At 38.2% G+C, this 17,863-nt stretch overlaps 1 protein-coding gene across 1 annotated transcript; it reads right to left on the bottom strand.

Annotated features, from left to right (window-relative positions):
• Nucleotides 1–9,802: 9,802 nt before the first annotated feature.
• Nucleotides 9,803–17,498, bottom strand: tektl1 (tektin like 1; the record flags this gene model as incomplete). Its single annotated transcript, XM_079823308.1, has 8 exons — nucleotides 9,803–9,988; nucleotides 10,768–10,881; nucleotides 11,093–11,188; nucleotides 13,160–13,326; nucleotides 13,450–13,606; nucleotides 14,171–14,275; nucleotides 14,444–14,719; nucleotides 17,217–17,498. The coding sequence occupies 8 exons, from the start codon at nucleotides 17,496–17,498 to the stop codon at nucleotides 9,803–9,805; spliced, it is 1,383 nt and encodes a 460-aa protein (XP_079679434.1).
• Nucleotides 17,499–17,863: the final 365 nt, after the last annotated feature.

Consider the following 17,863-nt stretch of genomic DNA (forward strand, 5'->3'; position numbering starts at 1 on the left):
GTTATTTGACGGACAGATGCATTTTTTATGGACTTCAAAAACAGAGCAACTATTACTGCCATTATACAGCTTGGATTAGCCAGAACATTTTTTATATAACTCTGATTTTATTTGTCTGAAAGAAGAATGTCATATACACCTCGGATGACTTGAGGGGGAATAAATCATGGGCTAATTTTCATATTTGGGTGAACTATCCCTTTAAGATATTATAGTTTTTATTACTATTTTTAGTTTTTATTTTCTTTCTTTTCTTTTTCATTTTAGTTAATGTTTTAGTAATTTTGTGGTGTTTTTGTCATTTAATTAGTTAAAAAAAATATATTTTGTAGTATTTAACTTCGTTAACTCTACAATAAGTTTACCGCAAAAACGGAAGTTCAAAGACAAAATTCTAAAAAGATGGCTGCACAATTGTTTCTTTGTTGTATAAGGTCTATAGAAACTAGTGATGTTTGATCTCATTCATGTCGTTTTTTCAAATTATACAAACATTAAGGGCCCTATTTTAACAATTTTAGCGCATGGTCTGAAGCGCATGGTGCAGGTGCACTTGAACGTGTCTGAATCAACGTTTGCTAGTTTAACGTCGGCCAGGCGCATGGTCCAAAAGGGTTGTACCTCGTCTCTTAATGAGTCATGGGTGTGTTTTTGGGCGAAACGTGCAATAAACCAATCAGAGTCTCATCTCCCATTCCCTTTAAAAGCCAGTTGCGCTTGCACCATGGCAGATTTACTTGCCGGAATTTGCGATCAGAAAGACTGAACGCTTCTCCAGAGAGGAGTCCTTTTATTTTTAATATTTAAAAATGTTTGTGTGCTGCTGCGCATCCCTGTGTGTGTAATAAGCAGAGTGTGTGCGCGTTGTGCACCCGCCTATAGACGCATGTTACTAACGCGGCCTTTAAATAACAAAAAAAATACTGTGCTTAAAGACTTTAGACCAGGTTTTTGTTGGTTAATGGCACTGTCGTTTTCAGTTGCCCCAAAATAGCAATGCGCCAACAACGTGCCTGAACTCACCTCGTTTTCAGACCAGCACGCCCATGGGCGAACAGATGAGCGCGAGTGCATCTGCTATTTAAACAACGTGGTGCTGGACGTGAAAATGATAAGTGCGTTGTGTTGAAACTAACAAAAAATGCTGGCTTCGCATTGCGCTGTGTGTATGTATGATAGGGCCCTAAGTCACTTTTACAGTATGTTTAACCATCTCGTTGCCAGATTCTGATGATTCGCCAGCTCACGTATCACTTGACTTCTCTGCTGAATCTTGGAGTGCTGTTGTGGACCCTGAATTCAGTAAGACACTGGACAAAGTGGTGGTCAAGAGGCAAGAGATCATCTATGGTCAGTAAGGATGGCTGCAAAGCCTGTTTTAATAGATTGTTGATAAGTTTTTTGGATAATATGTAATAAACTGTTGTTTAAAAATGTCTTTTGGATTTGATTGGATGCTTTGGTTGAGCCTAATTTGATTGGTTATTGTTGTGTTTGTCGCAGAGCTGATGCAGACAGAATTTCACCACGTCCAGACCCTCTCCGTTATGGCTGATGTTTTGAGGCCGGGACTGTTGGAGGAAGTGCAGCTGGAGCAGGACACGATTGGTCAGATTTTTCCCAGGGTGGATGAGCTCTTAGCTTTGCATAGAAGCTTTCTTATAGACATGGAGACCAGACAGCGGGCGTCTATTCACCCAGGAAAGCACAAGAACTACATCATCCTGCAAATTGGTGATATTCTGCGTCAACAGGCAAGTAAGAACCTAGACATCTGTACACTTGACCAATTTACAAATTGGGACTGAATAAGTTTAGATCTTACCGTAGGTTAATTTAGCAATTGTGTATGTAGTTCTCAGGCCCAAATGCTTCTCGGATGATAGAGTTGTACGGCGATTTCTGCAGTCGTCATCCAGAAGCACTGAAAGTTTATAAGCAACAACTACAGAGCAACAGGAAACTACAATTATTTCTCAGAGTAAGTTGATTAAACGCACACAAACACATTCATACGAAACAGTTTGAGCTTTATGTTGATGAGCGTATGTGTCGCCTCTACAGCAGCAGAGTACCAACTCGGTCGTCAAACGTCGTGAAATCCCAGAATTCCTTTTGCTTGTTACCCAGAGAATCACAAAGTACCCTGTCCTGGTAGAGAGACTCCTTCAACACACTGATGGTAAATCCATCTTTGTAGAAGTTCATAACTCATAATCTATCTAATCTAATATACAATTGATAAAAAAACATTTTGTGTAACCTAATGCATGATATTTGATAAAAGGGATCAGAATGGTCACCTTTGCGATGTGCTTGCCCTTCTGTAGACGGCAGTGCTGAGCGCTATGATATTGCAGTGGCACTGGAGGGTCTGCGGGGGTTGATAGACGAGGTGGAGCGGCGTGTTGGAGATTATGAGCGTGCAAAGAAACTACAGGACATCATAAGTCGCCTAGACAACAAGAGCTGCACTCGCCTAAAGAACGGAGATATCGTCGGCAAGCAAGACCTGCAGAAAACACACCGAACTCTCACACACTCTTCAGTGCTGACTTGTAGGACCACCTCTGGCAGACTGAGAGGTACTGGACTTCTCTGCCGATACAAATAACCGATTATTCAGAATGATATCTGCCGATACCTCTCACAGAGCTAATGCTGTAAACTATACTGGGAACCTTCTTATTTGGAACATTACTATAATATTAGAGGTTAAAAATGTAACTATTTTAACTATTATAATTATATTCAACAGCTTTTTATTTTCAGATATAATAATTACACTGAAATGTTTAAAGTCAACTTAGTTGCACATAAGATAGTTGTCTTAAACACTTTACACAAATTTATTCAAACATACATATATAATTAACAGTAAATAAGCTTTCGCTTTTGAAGATTAGTTCACCCAAAAATGAAAATTATGCCCATGATTTACTATATGACTTTCTTCTTTCAGACGAATGCAATCAGAGTTATATTAAAAAATGTCCTGGCTAATCCAAGCTTTATAATGGCAGTGAATGGGAGCCCAAAATTTGAAGCCCAAAAAAGTGCATCCATCCATTATAAAAGAAGCTTAATCCACACAGCTCCGGGGGGTTAATAAAGGCCTTCTGAGGCGAATCGATGGGTTTGTGTAAGAAAAATGTCCATATTTAAAACTTAATAAAGTCAAATATCTAGCTTCCACCAGACCGCCTTCCGAATTCAACTTATGAAGAAAGAGTAACGCCTTTCGCAGTTCAAAACATTAGGTCACACCAGTTACGTTTTTTTTTCGTAAACTGAATACGAAAGGTGGTCTGGCGGAAGCTAGATATTTTACTGCTAAATATGGATATTTTTCTTACATAAGCGCTTCGCTTCAGAAGGCCTTTATCAACCTTTATTCGTCTGAAAGAAGAATGTATTATACACCTAGGGTGGCTTTAGGGTGGGTAAATCATAGGGTAATTTTCATTTTTTGGGTGAACTATCCCTTTAAGTGACTGTTCACAAAGATATATTGATGCATTTCCACGGTTGAAACACTGAGCGATTAAATGAGACCTGATACATTTCAGTAAGTTGTGCTGTAAGTTGTTTCAGTAAAGGTATAACATACTTTTTGATGTCCATGCATGTTTTTGTGCTATAACTTGTATTAAAGTGGAAGAACTGACTTGTGCAAAAGACTAGGCTTGTCTTAAAGAGACTTTGCTTGCGCTCCACATTGCCTCTTGAAGACTCTACAGCGATCTGTCACGTCACATTTAAGAGTGTCAAAACGGCATTTATTGTTTGAATTTTGGGATAAAATGGACAGAATTTAAAAGCTGAGACATCAGAAGTAACAAAGCTCTTTGTGATTATTGCTTTTATCGGCTGATATTGATTATTGGCCAGTAACAGTGCATCCAGTTTGTATTATATTATTTAATTCCATTCCTATAGTGTCTCTTTCTCTCTTTTACAGATGTTCTTGCACTGCTCCTCACAGATGTTCTGGCTTTCCTACAGGAGAAAGAGCAGAAGTTTGTCTTTGCTGCATTGGTACAGAAATATAGCCTACATATAATTTTGTTTTTCAGACTAAATGAGTGTTTATGCACTAAGGATCATACATTTAGACCCTATAATATTAATAAAATGCTATTAATATTATAATAAAATGAAAAAGATTTTAACTATAATAGGGTAGACCGAGTACAGTTGGTACACTTTTTGCTTTTTCAGTTACCACACCAAAACTGAGGACTGAAAAGAAGTGATTTTTCATATGACATTTCCTTTACTTGTCTTCTAAAATATGAATAATTATTACCATCCATCAATAGGTCATATTTACCACAATTAGCTCATAAACACAAGAAGCGTTTTCGTTCCAACTGTACCCATGTCGGGTACAGTTGGAACAGTACCCGAGTACAGTTGAGACACCCATCCGTAATGCTGTAAAGCTGCCTAACCAATTCATTGAATTTGTAAAATACCTTTAAAATGAGAATTCAACTATTTTTATTTCCATTCAGTATTTTATTTGATTATTTTGTTAAGTTAAAAGTAGTTAATTAGTAAAACATTGAACAGTAATGGTAAACAGAGATACAATATTTAATTTCAGTTTATCCTTTTAATAGTAGGCTAGGCTAACAGTTCGGTTGAGTGACAGTAAAGCACATTGAACAATTGCAAACAATCAAATGCACAAAAATAACATATTAAACATAATAACAGTAAACATTGTGCAACTAAACTGCATGTGCCGCAATAGGATTCTAGTGCGGGTACAATTGATACACTGCGTCTCAACTGTACCCCGCTGACCACCTCGCACATTTCTCTAGATTTTACGATGGTCTTGCATGACACACAGTCATGCAATATGCCAGTTTTCAGAGCACAGATTAAGGTTTACGAAAATGTAAGTTAATTTTAACAGTCATGTAAGGATGAGAAGCTATTCAATGTGGAAGGGAGGTGGTGAAATGAAAAACTTCCCTTAGAAAAAAAACTTTCACTGATATCTTCGGACTGGAGAAGCACACGTACTTCAAATTTCCCAAGATCGAAGAGGGCGCTAATACGCATGTGCGAAGCAAATATCACAGATCAGACTTGTTGAGCACGCAAGTTATTTGAGGTGTCTCAAATGTACCCCTGTACCAACTGTACTCGGTCTACCCTACTAAAATATATTAAAATCCATTTTAAATATATTGTATCTTCAGGAGCTGAAGCCATCTGTGTTGCCCCTGCGAAGGCTCATTGTGAGAGAAATAGCCAATCAGGAGAAAGGATTATTTCTTATCAGTGGCGATTGCTCTGTGGGGCCGGAGATGTATGAGATACACACACAGACTCGTGAGGAGCGTAACACGTGGATGACACTGCTGAGGCAGGCCACTGAGAGGTGCGTTAGACCTCTTTACTTGTTTTGAAGGACTATCATTCAAAAGTTTGGGTCAGTAATATTTTTTCATATTAAAATTATTTTATAGAAAAAGTAATGGCTGCTGGAAATTCAGTGTTGCCATCACAGGAAATAAATTACATTTCAAAATATTTTAAAATAGGAAATTGTGATAATATTTCACATTTTTATTGTTTTTACTCTAATTGTGATCAAATATATGCAGCGGTATAAGAGATTCCAAAACATTAAATAATTATACCAATCCTAAACTTTAAATGGTGTATACTTATATTTGTTTCAGCCTTCCTGATGATCAGACCAAGAAGAATGAGGGGGAAATCAAGGTCAAGAAGATACAGAAATTACAAGGTAAACATCCAAGCATCTATCATCCATCTGTGCGTGATTGTTCCTAATGTCGGATGTCTTGTGTATGTCTGTGCACGCAGAGGCGCTATTCTCTCTGGATCTGCAGGTGTGCTCTGTTATTGAGGAGAAGTTAAGGATCTGTAGAGGGACTGGTAGACGGAGTCTGGCTACTTGCCGTCTTCTTGTTCAACCCCACCCTGAAAACACCCCTCAGGGTGTCACATTACTGTCTGACGCACAGGAAGAGGGTAATCAATCTGTCTTTCTCTCTACAGACACACAGTCAAGCGCTACTGATCTTTACCAAAGTCTCTTTCTTTCCCAGTGGTGAAGCTGGCTATCACTTTGTTGTCTTGGCTTTTTCCTTGCATATGGGCACCAATTAACTATGACAACTTTGGCCAGGGAAGAGCAAACCGTGAGTAATCCCTTTACCAACACCCAGATTGTTAAATACCAGAAAACAATTTAGTTATTGTCATAATTACTGTAATTATAAGGAACTTGTGTTACAACAATTATCAAAATGTACCCTCTTGTTTTTATCCAAACTTAAATTACTTTCTTTTTTTATTTATAAAAGTTATTTAGCCAAATGCCCATCCATCCATCCATCCATCCATCCATCCATCATTTACATTCAAGCACACACAAATAATATAAATTTATGTGCAGATAAAGAACAAAATTTGCCAAGTAGGAGCAGGAGGAGTGCTCTGGTAGCAACAGGGGTGGGGCCTCTTACAATAGCCCCGGTAAGCCCCGCCCATCTGACTTATTTAAAGGTAAACACATTTGCAAGTGTTATATACTATATATTTGACCTTATTCTTGAAAAACATGCTTATAATATTCTCTGACATTCTATAATACATTAAAACATTCTTATCCGATTCAGTTCAATTGAATAATGTATGTCATCATTATCGTGCTTTTATCAGTAATTTATAGAGAAATTATGCTTAAAATGTGACAAATGAATTACATTTTTTCTACTAATCTAGGTAGCAGAGGGTGTTCACAACTTAATCCATATCCTCTACAGTCTGCAGGTGGGAGTTATTGATTATCTTATAATTAGTAAGGGCTAAATGTTTATGTGTTTGTATAATGTATAAATATCTTACTCTGGTTTTGAAGGCTGCTATAATAATCCAAGACAGCTGTTTTGAAGTTCAAAATCTCCTCCTCCTGGAGGGAGAAGCTCCGCCCCCAAATCTTACTAGCGATTATGATGTCAAAAGGGTTGGTGTGGCAATTTTACTAAGATCTTTATCTATAATGTGATAGAGTTACATGTTGATATTATACACTATAGTAGAGTTATCTGAAGCATGTTTTTCCAGTCATCCTGCAGACGATGATTATTTACACTTATTTACTACTGTCTCAACAGCAGAGTTTGGAGTGTGGCGTGGTTGGCGGGACTGTGGCTGTGCAGCAGAAAGAACTGGAGCAGAGAGAGAGAGCGCATGCAGAACTGATGGACAGACTGGTGAAAGAGGAAGAGCAGTTTGAGGAGGAACTGTGGCTGTTTGAGGAAAACATGAGGAAGCTGAGAGAGGAGGAGAAGAGAGTGATGGAAGAGAGGGAGATATTAAAAGAAGAGGCGAAGAAACTGGTGAAAGAGAGGAAGGGCCTGGAGACGCAGATAAGACTCATTCAACATAATTCAAATCATCGTCAAGGCATTCTGCCTTTTAACATATCACAGGAGAAATGAAGCGCATTTGTGTCTGTATTAAAGGATTAGTTCACTTTTAAATAAACTTTTGCTGATAATGTACTCACCCCCATGTCATCCAAGATGTCCATGTCTTTCTTTCTGCAGTCAAAAAGAAATTAATGTTTTTGATGAAAACATTCCAGGATTGTTCTCCATATAATGGACTTCAATGGGCTCCAAACGGTTCAAGATCCAAATGACAGTTTCAGTGCAGCTTCAAAGGGCTTTAAACGACACCAGACGATGAATAAGGGTCTTATCTAGCGAAAGGATCAGTTTCTGCGAGAAACCGAGCAGTATTTATGCTATTATTTTACCTCTTATCAGACGAACGTGATCATCTCTGAGCTCTGCTATAACTTCCGCTAAGTGAGGTCAAAATACGAGCGTGGTCATAGATTATACGTAGATACCTCATTAGCGCCTGCACGGATCAGTAGAATGAGGCATCTACGATCAATAGCATAAATACTGCTCGGTTTCTCACAGAAACTGGTCGTTTCGCTAGATAAGACCCTTATTCATCGCCTGGTATCGTGTAAAGCCCTTTGAAGCTGCACTGAAACTGTCATTTGAACCTTGAACCGTTTGGAGCCCATTGAAGTCCATTATATGGAGAAAAATCCTGGAATGTTTTCATCAAAAACCTTCATTTCTTTTCGACTTAAGAAAGAAAGACATGGACATCTTGGATGACATGGGGGTGAGTAAATTATCAGCAAAAGTTTATTTAAAAGTGAACTAATCCTTTAAAGAGGCCAAATGCCCATTTACAAAGTCTTGAGGTGCGTCCCAATTCACACACTTGTGCACTATTCTATGCTGTTTTGTAGAATGAATAGTGCGAGTAGTGTGTTCACAGTTCACACTGACAATTCCAAAGTGTGGAATGTTGGACACTTAATGCACTCAACTGTCCCCGCTTTAATTACGTATCACATGCCGAATGACAAAAATAACAATTTAAAATTCATACACTACATGGTTGAGTACATAGTGTATAAGTGAGTAGTGTATGGTGTGTCATTAGGGACACAACTTTGGGTTTTCATGCTTGATTTTTCCAAAAACATTTTTCACATAGGCTATTTTACATTGTTGCAGTACTTCTCTTCCCAGTCTTCTAGTAACGCTCTGGGCTGCGTTTCTCAAAATCATTGTGAGCTAAGTTGATCGTAGAGGCCATTGGTGGCAATGGTTCAATGATCTTCTTAGGCTTACAATGTTTTTGGGACACACAGCCCTGTTTAGTTCCTGTCTCGATGAAAAGCACAATGTTCTCTCATTGGTCAGTTGGACCAGTGTGTTGAGATTGGTCAACTGCTTCGAGCACGTTTTGGAAATGGCACGCCTCTTACATTAACCGCAAGTTTCAACACACTACTAACTAAACTCAACCAGGCTTCGTCCCTTTTTTCTGTGTATGCCTTTGGCGGGAATTATTTAAATGAGGAATATTGTGACGTACATTCCCGGAAGAAAACTCAAGGCGTTTCAGGGAGTTGTAGTGGACTTTGTGCTTTGCAGACATTTTCTTGCTCAAACAGCAACATTACATGCTACAGAAATTTGAAAAAGTTAAAAAGCATAATAGGACCCCTTTAAAGTTTTTATATGTGTTTGTGTTAAAGGGACATTGCTGTGTTTTACTGGCAGAGTCGGAGACAAGATCAGACCTTCAAGACCCAGATCAAGACCAGGCTGTTCATTTTAAAGAACTAAAATAAGAGAAAATGCCATATATATATATATATATATATATATTAAATGTATAGATAAAATCATCATGTATAATGATGACAATAATACACCAGCGATTGGTTGAGGTAATTATCACCTTTAGTACACTAGAAATAGACTGCAGTCTTGTGTAAGACAATAAGTCTAGACCCAGACTATGTTTATGCAGTCTCCAGACCAAGATCATGACTCCAACTCTGCTTAGTGGTGAATTATATCAGAATTGTACCAGACTATAAATCTTTATTTAAGGCTTTGGTGGTGACACAGCAAATCATGAGTCAAAAGAAAATACTGTACAATACTCCAGTGTGAAATGAATCGGATTTTAAGGTTCTGGTGTTGTTCTGCTTGTTGACAAATTTTCACGCCTGTCACACATTTTGCATTTATATTTCCTAACTATTATGATCAAAAAAATGTTTTTTTAAAGGACACAGAAATCACCATACACTCATTTTGAAAACACCACATGGTAACGCTGTAAAATATTTAGAAAGACCCCAGATTTCTACCTTTAGAGAGTGAAGCACCATCTTTATGATAAAATTGCTGTCAATAGAGTTTTAACTGGTAACAGGCCGGACAGACTGGGGACGTGCGAGTCTTCGCCGCAGCCTGACAACAGAAGAGTCCACACTGGCTGCGGCACGCTTTCCATACATGTCATCCTCCAGCTGCTGATGGGCAAACTGCAGCTCGGCAAGCTCTTTCCCTGAGGATTGCAGATGTTTCCGGAGCATAGTTCTGCCCTGAGAGTACGAGGGAAATGTATGTGTTAACAGAGCACACACTGTAAATGTAAATGTGTTTGATTTAGACTATCAACCTACACTACTGTTCAAAAGTTTGGGATCAGTAAGATTTTTTTTTTTTAAAGAAATTAATACATTATAAATTAAACAGTAAAGAAATGTATTACGTTACAAAAGATTTCTAAATAAATGCTGATTTGAACTTTCTATTCATCAAAGAACCCTGAAAAACATGCTAAGCAGCACAACTGTTTTCAACATTGATAGTAAGAAAATGTTTCTTGAGCGGCAAATGATTTCTGAATGATCATGTGACACTGAAGACTGAAAATTCAGCTTTGCCATCACAGGAATAAATTACATTTTTAAAATATATTAAAAGAGAAAAGAGTTATTTTAAATTTTTATAAATTTTTTACAAAACTACAGTTTTCTCCCTGTATTTTTGTCAAATAAATGCAGTCTTAGAGAGCCTAAGAGACTTATTCCAAAAATATTAAAAAATCTTACTGACACCAAAAAATCGAAAATATGATGTACTATTTGTGCTCTACATTAATATTAAATTGAATTATAATCAATCATACCGTCATAATTTCTTAATGTATTTTGCCATACTATAACCGCATATACAAAAATATATTTTGTAAATAATTTCAAAATAAGTACAATCCATGCAATCAGGTTAGGGCCCAAAGATTAGGAAGTATTGTCCTTTATGATTGACTGATCATAAAATAATTTTATGAGTGTAAGATTACATCCAGTGCTCTGACCTGTGTTAGGAGGTCGGCTTCTGGCAGCCCAACAGTTGAATGCCGCCCATACAACTGAGTCATAGGCCTACCTAATCTCTCACGACAAAAAATATCAGCACTGCAAACTGGGCCCTGCAGGGAGGCAATGAATTCATCTCCATCAATCAGTGAGTGAAAAAGAGAAAAGAATGTTAACATGTAGAATGTAGGATATTTAGTGGCACTTTTGAACTGTGGGCTATACATGCAAGCGTAAGTGTTAAAATAGTTTTCACAACCTCAATATGTGCACTTGTTAAATGAATGAATTAGCTCCAAAGTGACTCTATAAATAAAAACATACCATAGCTCTGCCAAGACTGTAGCCAGCACACTGCATCTGCCTCTGTTTGCGGTAAATGGCCTGTCTCGTGGCAGCTGAGCTCAGTGTCAGATGTTGCTGATGAGGAAGAAGAAAAAGTATGTATACCTGAATGCAGTACTTTAATTAGATCAAAAATCACATTTAACTCCTCAAATACAAAATCAGCAGGGCAAATTAATGATGATTGTAATGTGTGCACAACTTTGGACAGGTATTTTTCTTCGATTTCCAGATAAAGTTATGCAAATTTCCACTGGATTCCAATGCCTGTCGTTTGGAAAGTTCTTCATATCCCCTGTAAATTAAATACTTTTTTTTTCAGTTCTAAAATAACAGCATTGAAATAGATATCTGTTGTAATATACACTCACCTAAAGGATTATAAGGAACACCATTCTAATACTGTGTTTGACCCCCTTTCGCCTTCAGAACCGCCTTAATTCTACGTGGCATTGATTCAACAAGGTGCTGAAAGCATTCTTTAGAAATGTTGGTCCATATTGATAGGATAGCATCTTGCAGTTGATGGAGATTTGTGGGATGCACATCCAGGGCACGAAGCTCCCGTTCCACCACATCCCAAAGATGCTCTATTGGGTTGAGATCTGGTGACTGTGGGGGCCATTTTAGTTCAGTGAACTCATTGTCATGTTCAAGAAACCAATTTGAAATGATTGGAGCTTTGTGACATGGTGCATTATCCTGCTGGAAGTAGCATCAGAGGATGGGAACATGGTGGTCATAAAGGGATGGACATGGTCAGAAACAATGCTCAGGTAGGCCGTGGCATTTAAACGATGCCCAATTGGCACTAAGGGGCCTAAAGTGTGCCAAGAAAACATCCCCCACACCATTACACCACCACCACCAGCCTGCACAGTGGTAACAAGGCATGATGGATCCATGTTCTCATTCTGTTTACGCCAAATTCTGACTCTAACATCTGAATGTCTCAACAGAAATCGAGACTCATCAGACCAGGCAACATTTTTCCAGTCTTCAACTGTCCAATTTTGGTGAGCTTGTGCAAATTGTAGCCTCTTTTTCCTATTTGTAGTGGAGATGAGTGGTACCCGGTGGGGTCTTCTGCTGTTGTAGCCCATCCGCCTCAAGGTTGTGCGTGTTGTGGCTTCACAAATGCTTTGCTGCATACCTCGGTTGTAACGAGTGGTTATTTCAGTCAAAGTTGCTCTTCTATCAGCTTGAATCAGTCGGCCCATTCTCCTCTGACCTCTAGCATCAACAGTCGGCCCATTCAAGCAAAGTTCCTTGATCATTACGCAGGAATGAGAGAATAGTTCCTAGCCATATCGGCCTAGAAAATCGCAACTTTTCATTTTCCGTCGGTCTTAGTACACAATGTAACTATACACAGCACAACATCTAAATAGGAAAATGTTGGCGTTATTTTGTCTCTTATTGAGCAGTAGGCTAGCTGGAGCCGTTTACCTCCAGTCTTTGTGCTAAGCTAGGTTAGCGGTGGGTGTGTCAGACAGAGTTATGGCACGTACAGAGATGAGAATGGTATGTATGGACTTATCTAACTCTGGGGAATACTGTGAATAAACTAAAGTCCCAAAAAGTTGGCGTGTTCCTTTAAAATGACTTGTAACTCTATGCACCCTTGATTAATTTAGTATATCCAGATCCATGAACATGCTCAATTATCCCCGCATTATCCCCGCCTCCCCTCACTCACACCAGCTCAGAGACCCACTCGCTCAACTTTACTCACTATAGTAAACGCTGCACAAAGGTATCGCTCTCTACAACATCGGACACATAATGGTAATTAATATGATTAGCCTTGTGCTTGATGTTATCAAACGGCTAATAATGTGTTGCTAATGTTACACAAACCATGTTCCCGTTCGCCATCTCAGTCGAAAAATAGAGAAAATACGTATGGAAAATAACAATGGTTTTCACAAGAATTTGCACATGGTTTGTCTTAAAGCATATTAAAAACACCACAGACATATACACAACATTAAAAACTTGAATAATCCTAAATATTCCTTTCCACTCTCCACTGTTATCACACACCTCCAGGTTGATAGTTTCAGTGATTTTCTTCTGCAGAGCTTCACTGGCTGAATGTTGCATATCTGTTTGCTTTTTGATGACATCCCTCATGAGTTGTGAACTGTTCTCTCTGAGCTGCTGAGATTCACGTAGGACTGTTGATGAAGAATCCAAAGCCTGTTTGCACTCTAAATGTTGATGGCAAGAGACAGAGAAAGATTAGTTACCAACAGTTGTTCGCTCTCTTAACGCTAGTTTCAAAGTTGTATAAAAAGGGTGAGAGACTTTAATATGAAAGTGGCCTAGCGTACCTGGAGTGAACGGTCCAGTGGGGTCAGGTTTCAGCGAGAGGGGTGAAGGATATGTTTTCACACCCGCTGAGAGTGAGCCATGCTGGGGAAGCAGATCTGTTACTCTGGATCTCTCAAAGGCACAGTCCAACAACTGCTTACTGCTCTCAGCCAAAACCTCAAAGTTAAAGAAAGAACAGTCCTTTTTCCAAATGTTCAGTCCTTAAATTGTATGCAAGTTCAACTTGAAACCGTTCATTTGTATCAGTGTTATCATACATGACTGTTACATTTTTAAATTTAAGGAATACATTTATTCCTATGATATCAAAGCTGTATTTTCAGCATCATTACTCCAGTCTTCAGTCACATGATCCTCCAGAAATCATCCTAATATGATGATTTGCTGGTCAAGAAACATTTTTTATCATTGTTGAAAACAGTTGAGCTGCTTAATATTTTTGCAGAAACCATTCACATTTCATTTGACTTTTCTGTGATGAATAAAAAGTTCAAAGAAAAACATTTGCATTAATGCATATTTGCTAAATAAAAGTATTAATTTCTTTAAAAAAAAGAAAAAGAAAAACATCAAACATTTGAATGGTAGTAAATGAAAGGTTCTTTAATATCTTTAGATGATATCTTATAAGCTAGACTGTCAAAACGGTGACATTTTGTGTGAAAACGTTCATAAGCATCAGACATATCAACATCTTAAATATGAAGGCATATTTTTCACCTGTTGTTGAGTCAAAGTCTTTCTCAACATGCTCTCCAGTTCTTGTTTTAGCACAATCAGGCCTCCTCGTTCATTGTGTAGAAGATCATCAGCTCCATCCCGTATCTTGACAAAACATTTAGTGGAAGCCATTATTTTGCACTCTTTATTTTTCATTATTCAAAACAATGATATTTAATATATTTTCAGATTCACATTTTTATATCTCTTTTACTCTGTATGGAGTCATATTAAATTAGACCACCGCTCATTATATATACTGTAGCTACTCACTGTCTCCGTCGTGGCTGGTCGAAATGTCCTGCCATCAGAGCTTTGCTGATTGGTCAGTAATGCTTTCCTTAGACTGCGGAGTAATTTCTCCAGTCGTTCCCTTTGATGCTCCACCCTGGTGCCCTCCTGTGTGACCCTGCTTGCTTGCCTGCGCAGGTGACCCTCCACCTCTCTCACACCCCGCATATATTCCCCCGCCATACCTGTGCTGACCCCTGCACTCTGATCACGCAGGACCGGCGGGGGAAAGGGGCCACTAATGATTCCAGAAGTGAGCTATGAAAGAAAAAAACAAAGCTGTAGTTATCACATGCAATGTAAAAATTTGTAATAGAATTCTACTGAACATGTACAGTAAATTTACCTTGAGACCGTAGCATAATTCTAGTGTTTTACACCATTCATAACTCTTTTTTTTTTAAAGATGTAAAAAATGTAGTGTTCATCACAGGTCTTTTGTCGCATTTGAACCACGAATACACAAAAAACCTGACTGGATTCAAAGAGTTTATGTGGTTGTAATAAAAAAAAAGTAACAAATCCTTCCTTCTCGGGTCAATTTGACCCCCTTAGGAATGAATGAATGCTTCAGTATGCATAGAAAAACCTAAAAAATGCACAAAATTGAAACTAAAAATGCTAAAACCTTAACAAAAAAAATGTCTTTTATAATGTCTAAACACGTGTATCTGAATGCATTCTGAAGAGATAAACTCAAGAACTGACTTTAGGACACAGTGGAAGAGCTCATTTGATCCAGAGGCCATCTACTGGCAAGAGTCATGAAATATGTTATACAGTATATTTTTTTTCTCCATAAGAGGTCGGCAGAGACACCCAAATTGACCCAATGTGAAATATTTTGAGCTGATTTGAGCTGGTTATTGCATTTATTGGAGTTATTTTGAATTTAAGTTGAAAGAATGTGATTAAATTATATTATTGATTGATCAAATCTAGTAATTTAAAGATAAATATATATAAATTTTAAATGTAAACCTCCAAAAATTGCATTAAAATAAAAATAAATATTATAAAAAGGAAATTATATAAGCTTTCTTGGCAAATAAAAGTATAATTTTAGGGCATCGGGTCATTTTGACCCGTGAGGGAAGGATTTGGATGAAGGTTAATCTCACCAAGGCTGCATTTATTTAATCAATAATACAGTAAAACAGTAATATTGTGAAATAATATTACAATTTAATATATTTTAAAATAAACTAGTGGTTGATTGAAATTGATTTCTCAGTGGTCAATCTGTAGGGAGGATGGCCTATAATTATATCTACAGGGTTTTTTTTTAATGCAAATTGAATAGTACAGAGCCCTTAAAATCAACATGATGATGGAAAATAATTTGAGAAAAAAATGTGTTTATGGAAAAATATTAAATAGAATAAAAATTATATAATGCATTAGCATTTGAGAAACTTTGCGTCCGTTCACAAAACATTTGTGTCTCTCAGGGGAACGCGAACATTTTGTGAAAGAACGCAAAAACATTGGAATATTAGGGTATTTTCTGTCCATTTAATTATTTTCTATCACCATGACCAATATAGGAACTATAAAAGCAGGAAATCTGCTTTTAGAAATTCAGAGCGCCACAAAGTTCACAAAATAGCCCAACATTAGTAGACACACTAGATATAAAAATATTACGGATACAAACTTTAACATGTATTGCTAAAATGTATGAAATGTAAGACATATTCAGAATCATCATAACATAACGTTCCTGTACAACAAAAATAACGATCCGCGATTAGTGGTGCAACAATAGGGTGAAAACGTCATGACGGCGCAACGCTGCATAGGCCAATCAGAAACCAGAACTGTCCCTTTAAGTATGTAGCAATAGGCTTGTTTGAGATGAGCGAAATCTGCGCAGAACCGATCACCGGTGATCAGCGCGAGATGCATGCCGGTTAGAAAAGTGTCCGAGGGCGGTCCGCCTTGCTCTGATGTCTTGCCGACGTATGTCAAAAAACTCTCGCGAGCGAAAGGCGGATGTGTCGGAATCTGCAGTCGAGCGCAGCTGCTCTCCACAGACTGCGCTGAGCAAAAGCATGATGGGAAACGACTTGCTGACGACACAGCTTAATGCTTATTGGTTTAAACAAACGTGATGTATGGTTCTTTTTTTAAATGTTTGATTTTAAAACTCTGAGATCATGTTTTTATGTGTGAATATTCCCAAACTCTCTAACAAAGGCGATCTCTCTGTGGGTTATGTGATTGTTGTCATATTTATAAAAAAAAATATATATATATACAAACATGTATGTAGGCCTAATTAAAGTAAAAATGATTGATAAACACGTCTTTCGAGTGGAAATAAATAACAAAAACTTTGGGTGTCTTGTTCATAATATTTATTTTCATATAAAAGTAACAGAACTTAAATTACATCCAGTTTATCAGCAACAAAGCGCACGAGTGTGAATCCCGCGATATCCGCCTTTGATCTCGCAGGTGTCGGATCCACTACGAGAAGAGAGAACTGTCCGGCTTGCCTGCACTTTTTTCACTCCTCCCCTCACTGCAGCCGCCTAGTCTCGGCTGAATTTCAGGCGAGGCGAGGCGCATCTCAAACAAGCCTTATGTTTGGCTACTCAAAATGATAGGTATACGACTAGAGAGTTAATTAGCCTACATGTTATTTGTGTATATTTTCATATGCATATTATTGTTCCCAAGTTAAGTTTGTAAATTGATATTGTTCAGAATACTTTAAAAATATATATATAAATCTTCTGAGGTACTTTACCATACTTCCAGTGGATGTAGGTTCTTCTTTCTTTTCCCAGTCATTCTCACTGTGGTCCTTTCCGACACCGCTGTTCACACTGTAAGCTGTTAACTGGGGCAGTCTGTGAGTAACGTTAAATGTCCCAACACTGTGGCAGCGGTAGCGCGTGGACGAGTGCAGTTGATCTACGCGAGTTTGACGCGTCAGATTCTCGGCGCGCAGAATCGAGCGGACAGTCGCGTCCCTCCAGCTTTTAGGTCCCACAACAGCCGGAGGAGCGGACTGGACGGATGGCTTCATGGTCATGGCACTGAACTACAACAGCTTTACCATCGGTGGAACAATCCGAATAACTCCAAAATGTTTGGGTTTAAAAGTGTTGGTTGTCTCCAACGCAACAGTTTCTCAAGTGACCGGGGACGCGCACAGAGCTCTGATTGGGTAACGCGAGACACACTAGTGAATGAGCGTCAATGGAGACCGTTCATTCACATCCATTCACACTGCAACTCAATCAGTGGAGATCCTGTTACCTGATGAGAACAGATCGTGTGCTGTGATGTAGAACAGACACCCTAAATTAGTCTGTCACACCATATGAATTATTAAAATAAAATAAGATTTAATTTGACGGTCGGAGGCTTTACATAAATAAATGCTAGCAT

Source organism: Gobio gobio, assembly GCF_949357685.1.
Source record: "Gobio gobio genome assembly, chromosome: 8".
Taxonomy (NCBI): Eukaryota; Metazoa; Chordata; class Actinopteri; order Cypriniformes; family Gobionidae; genus Gobio; species Gobio gobio.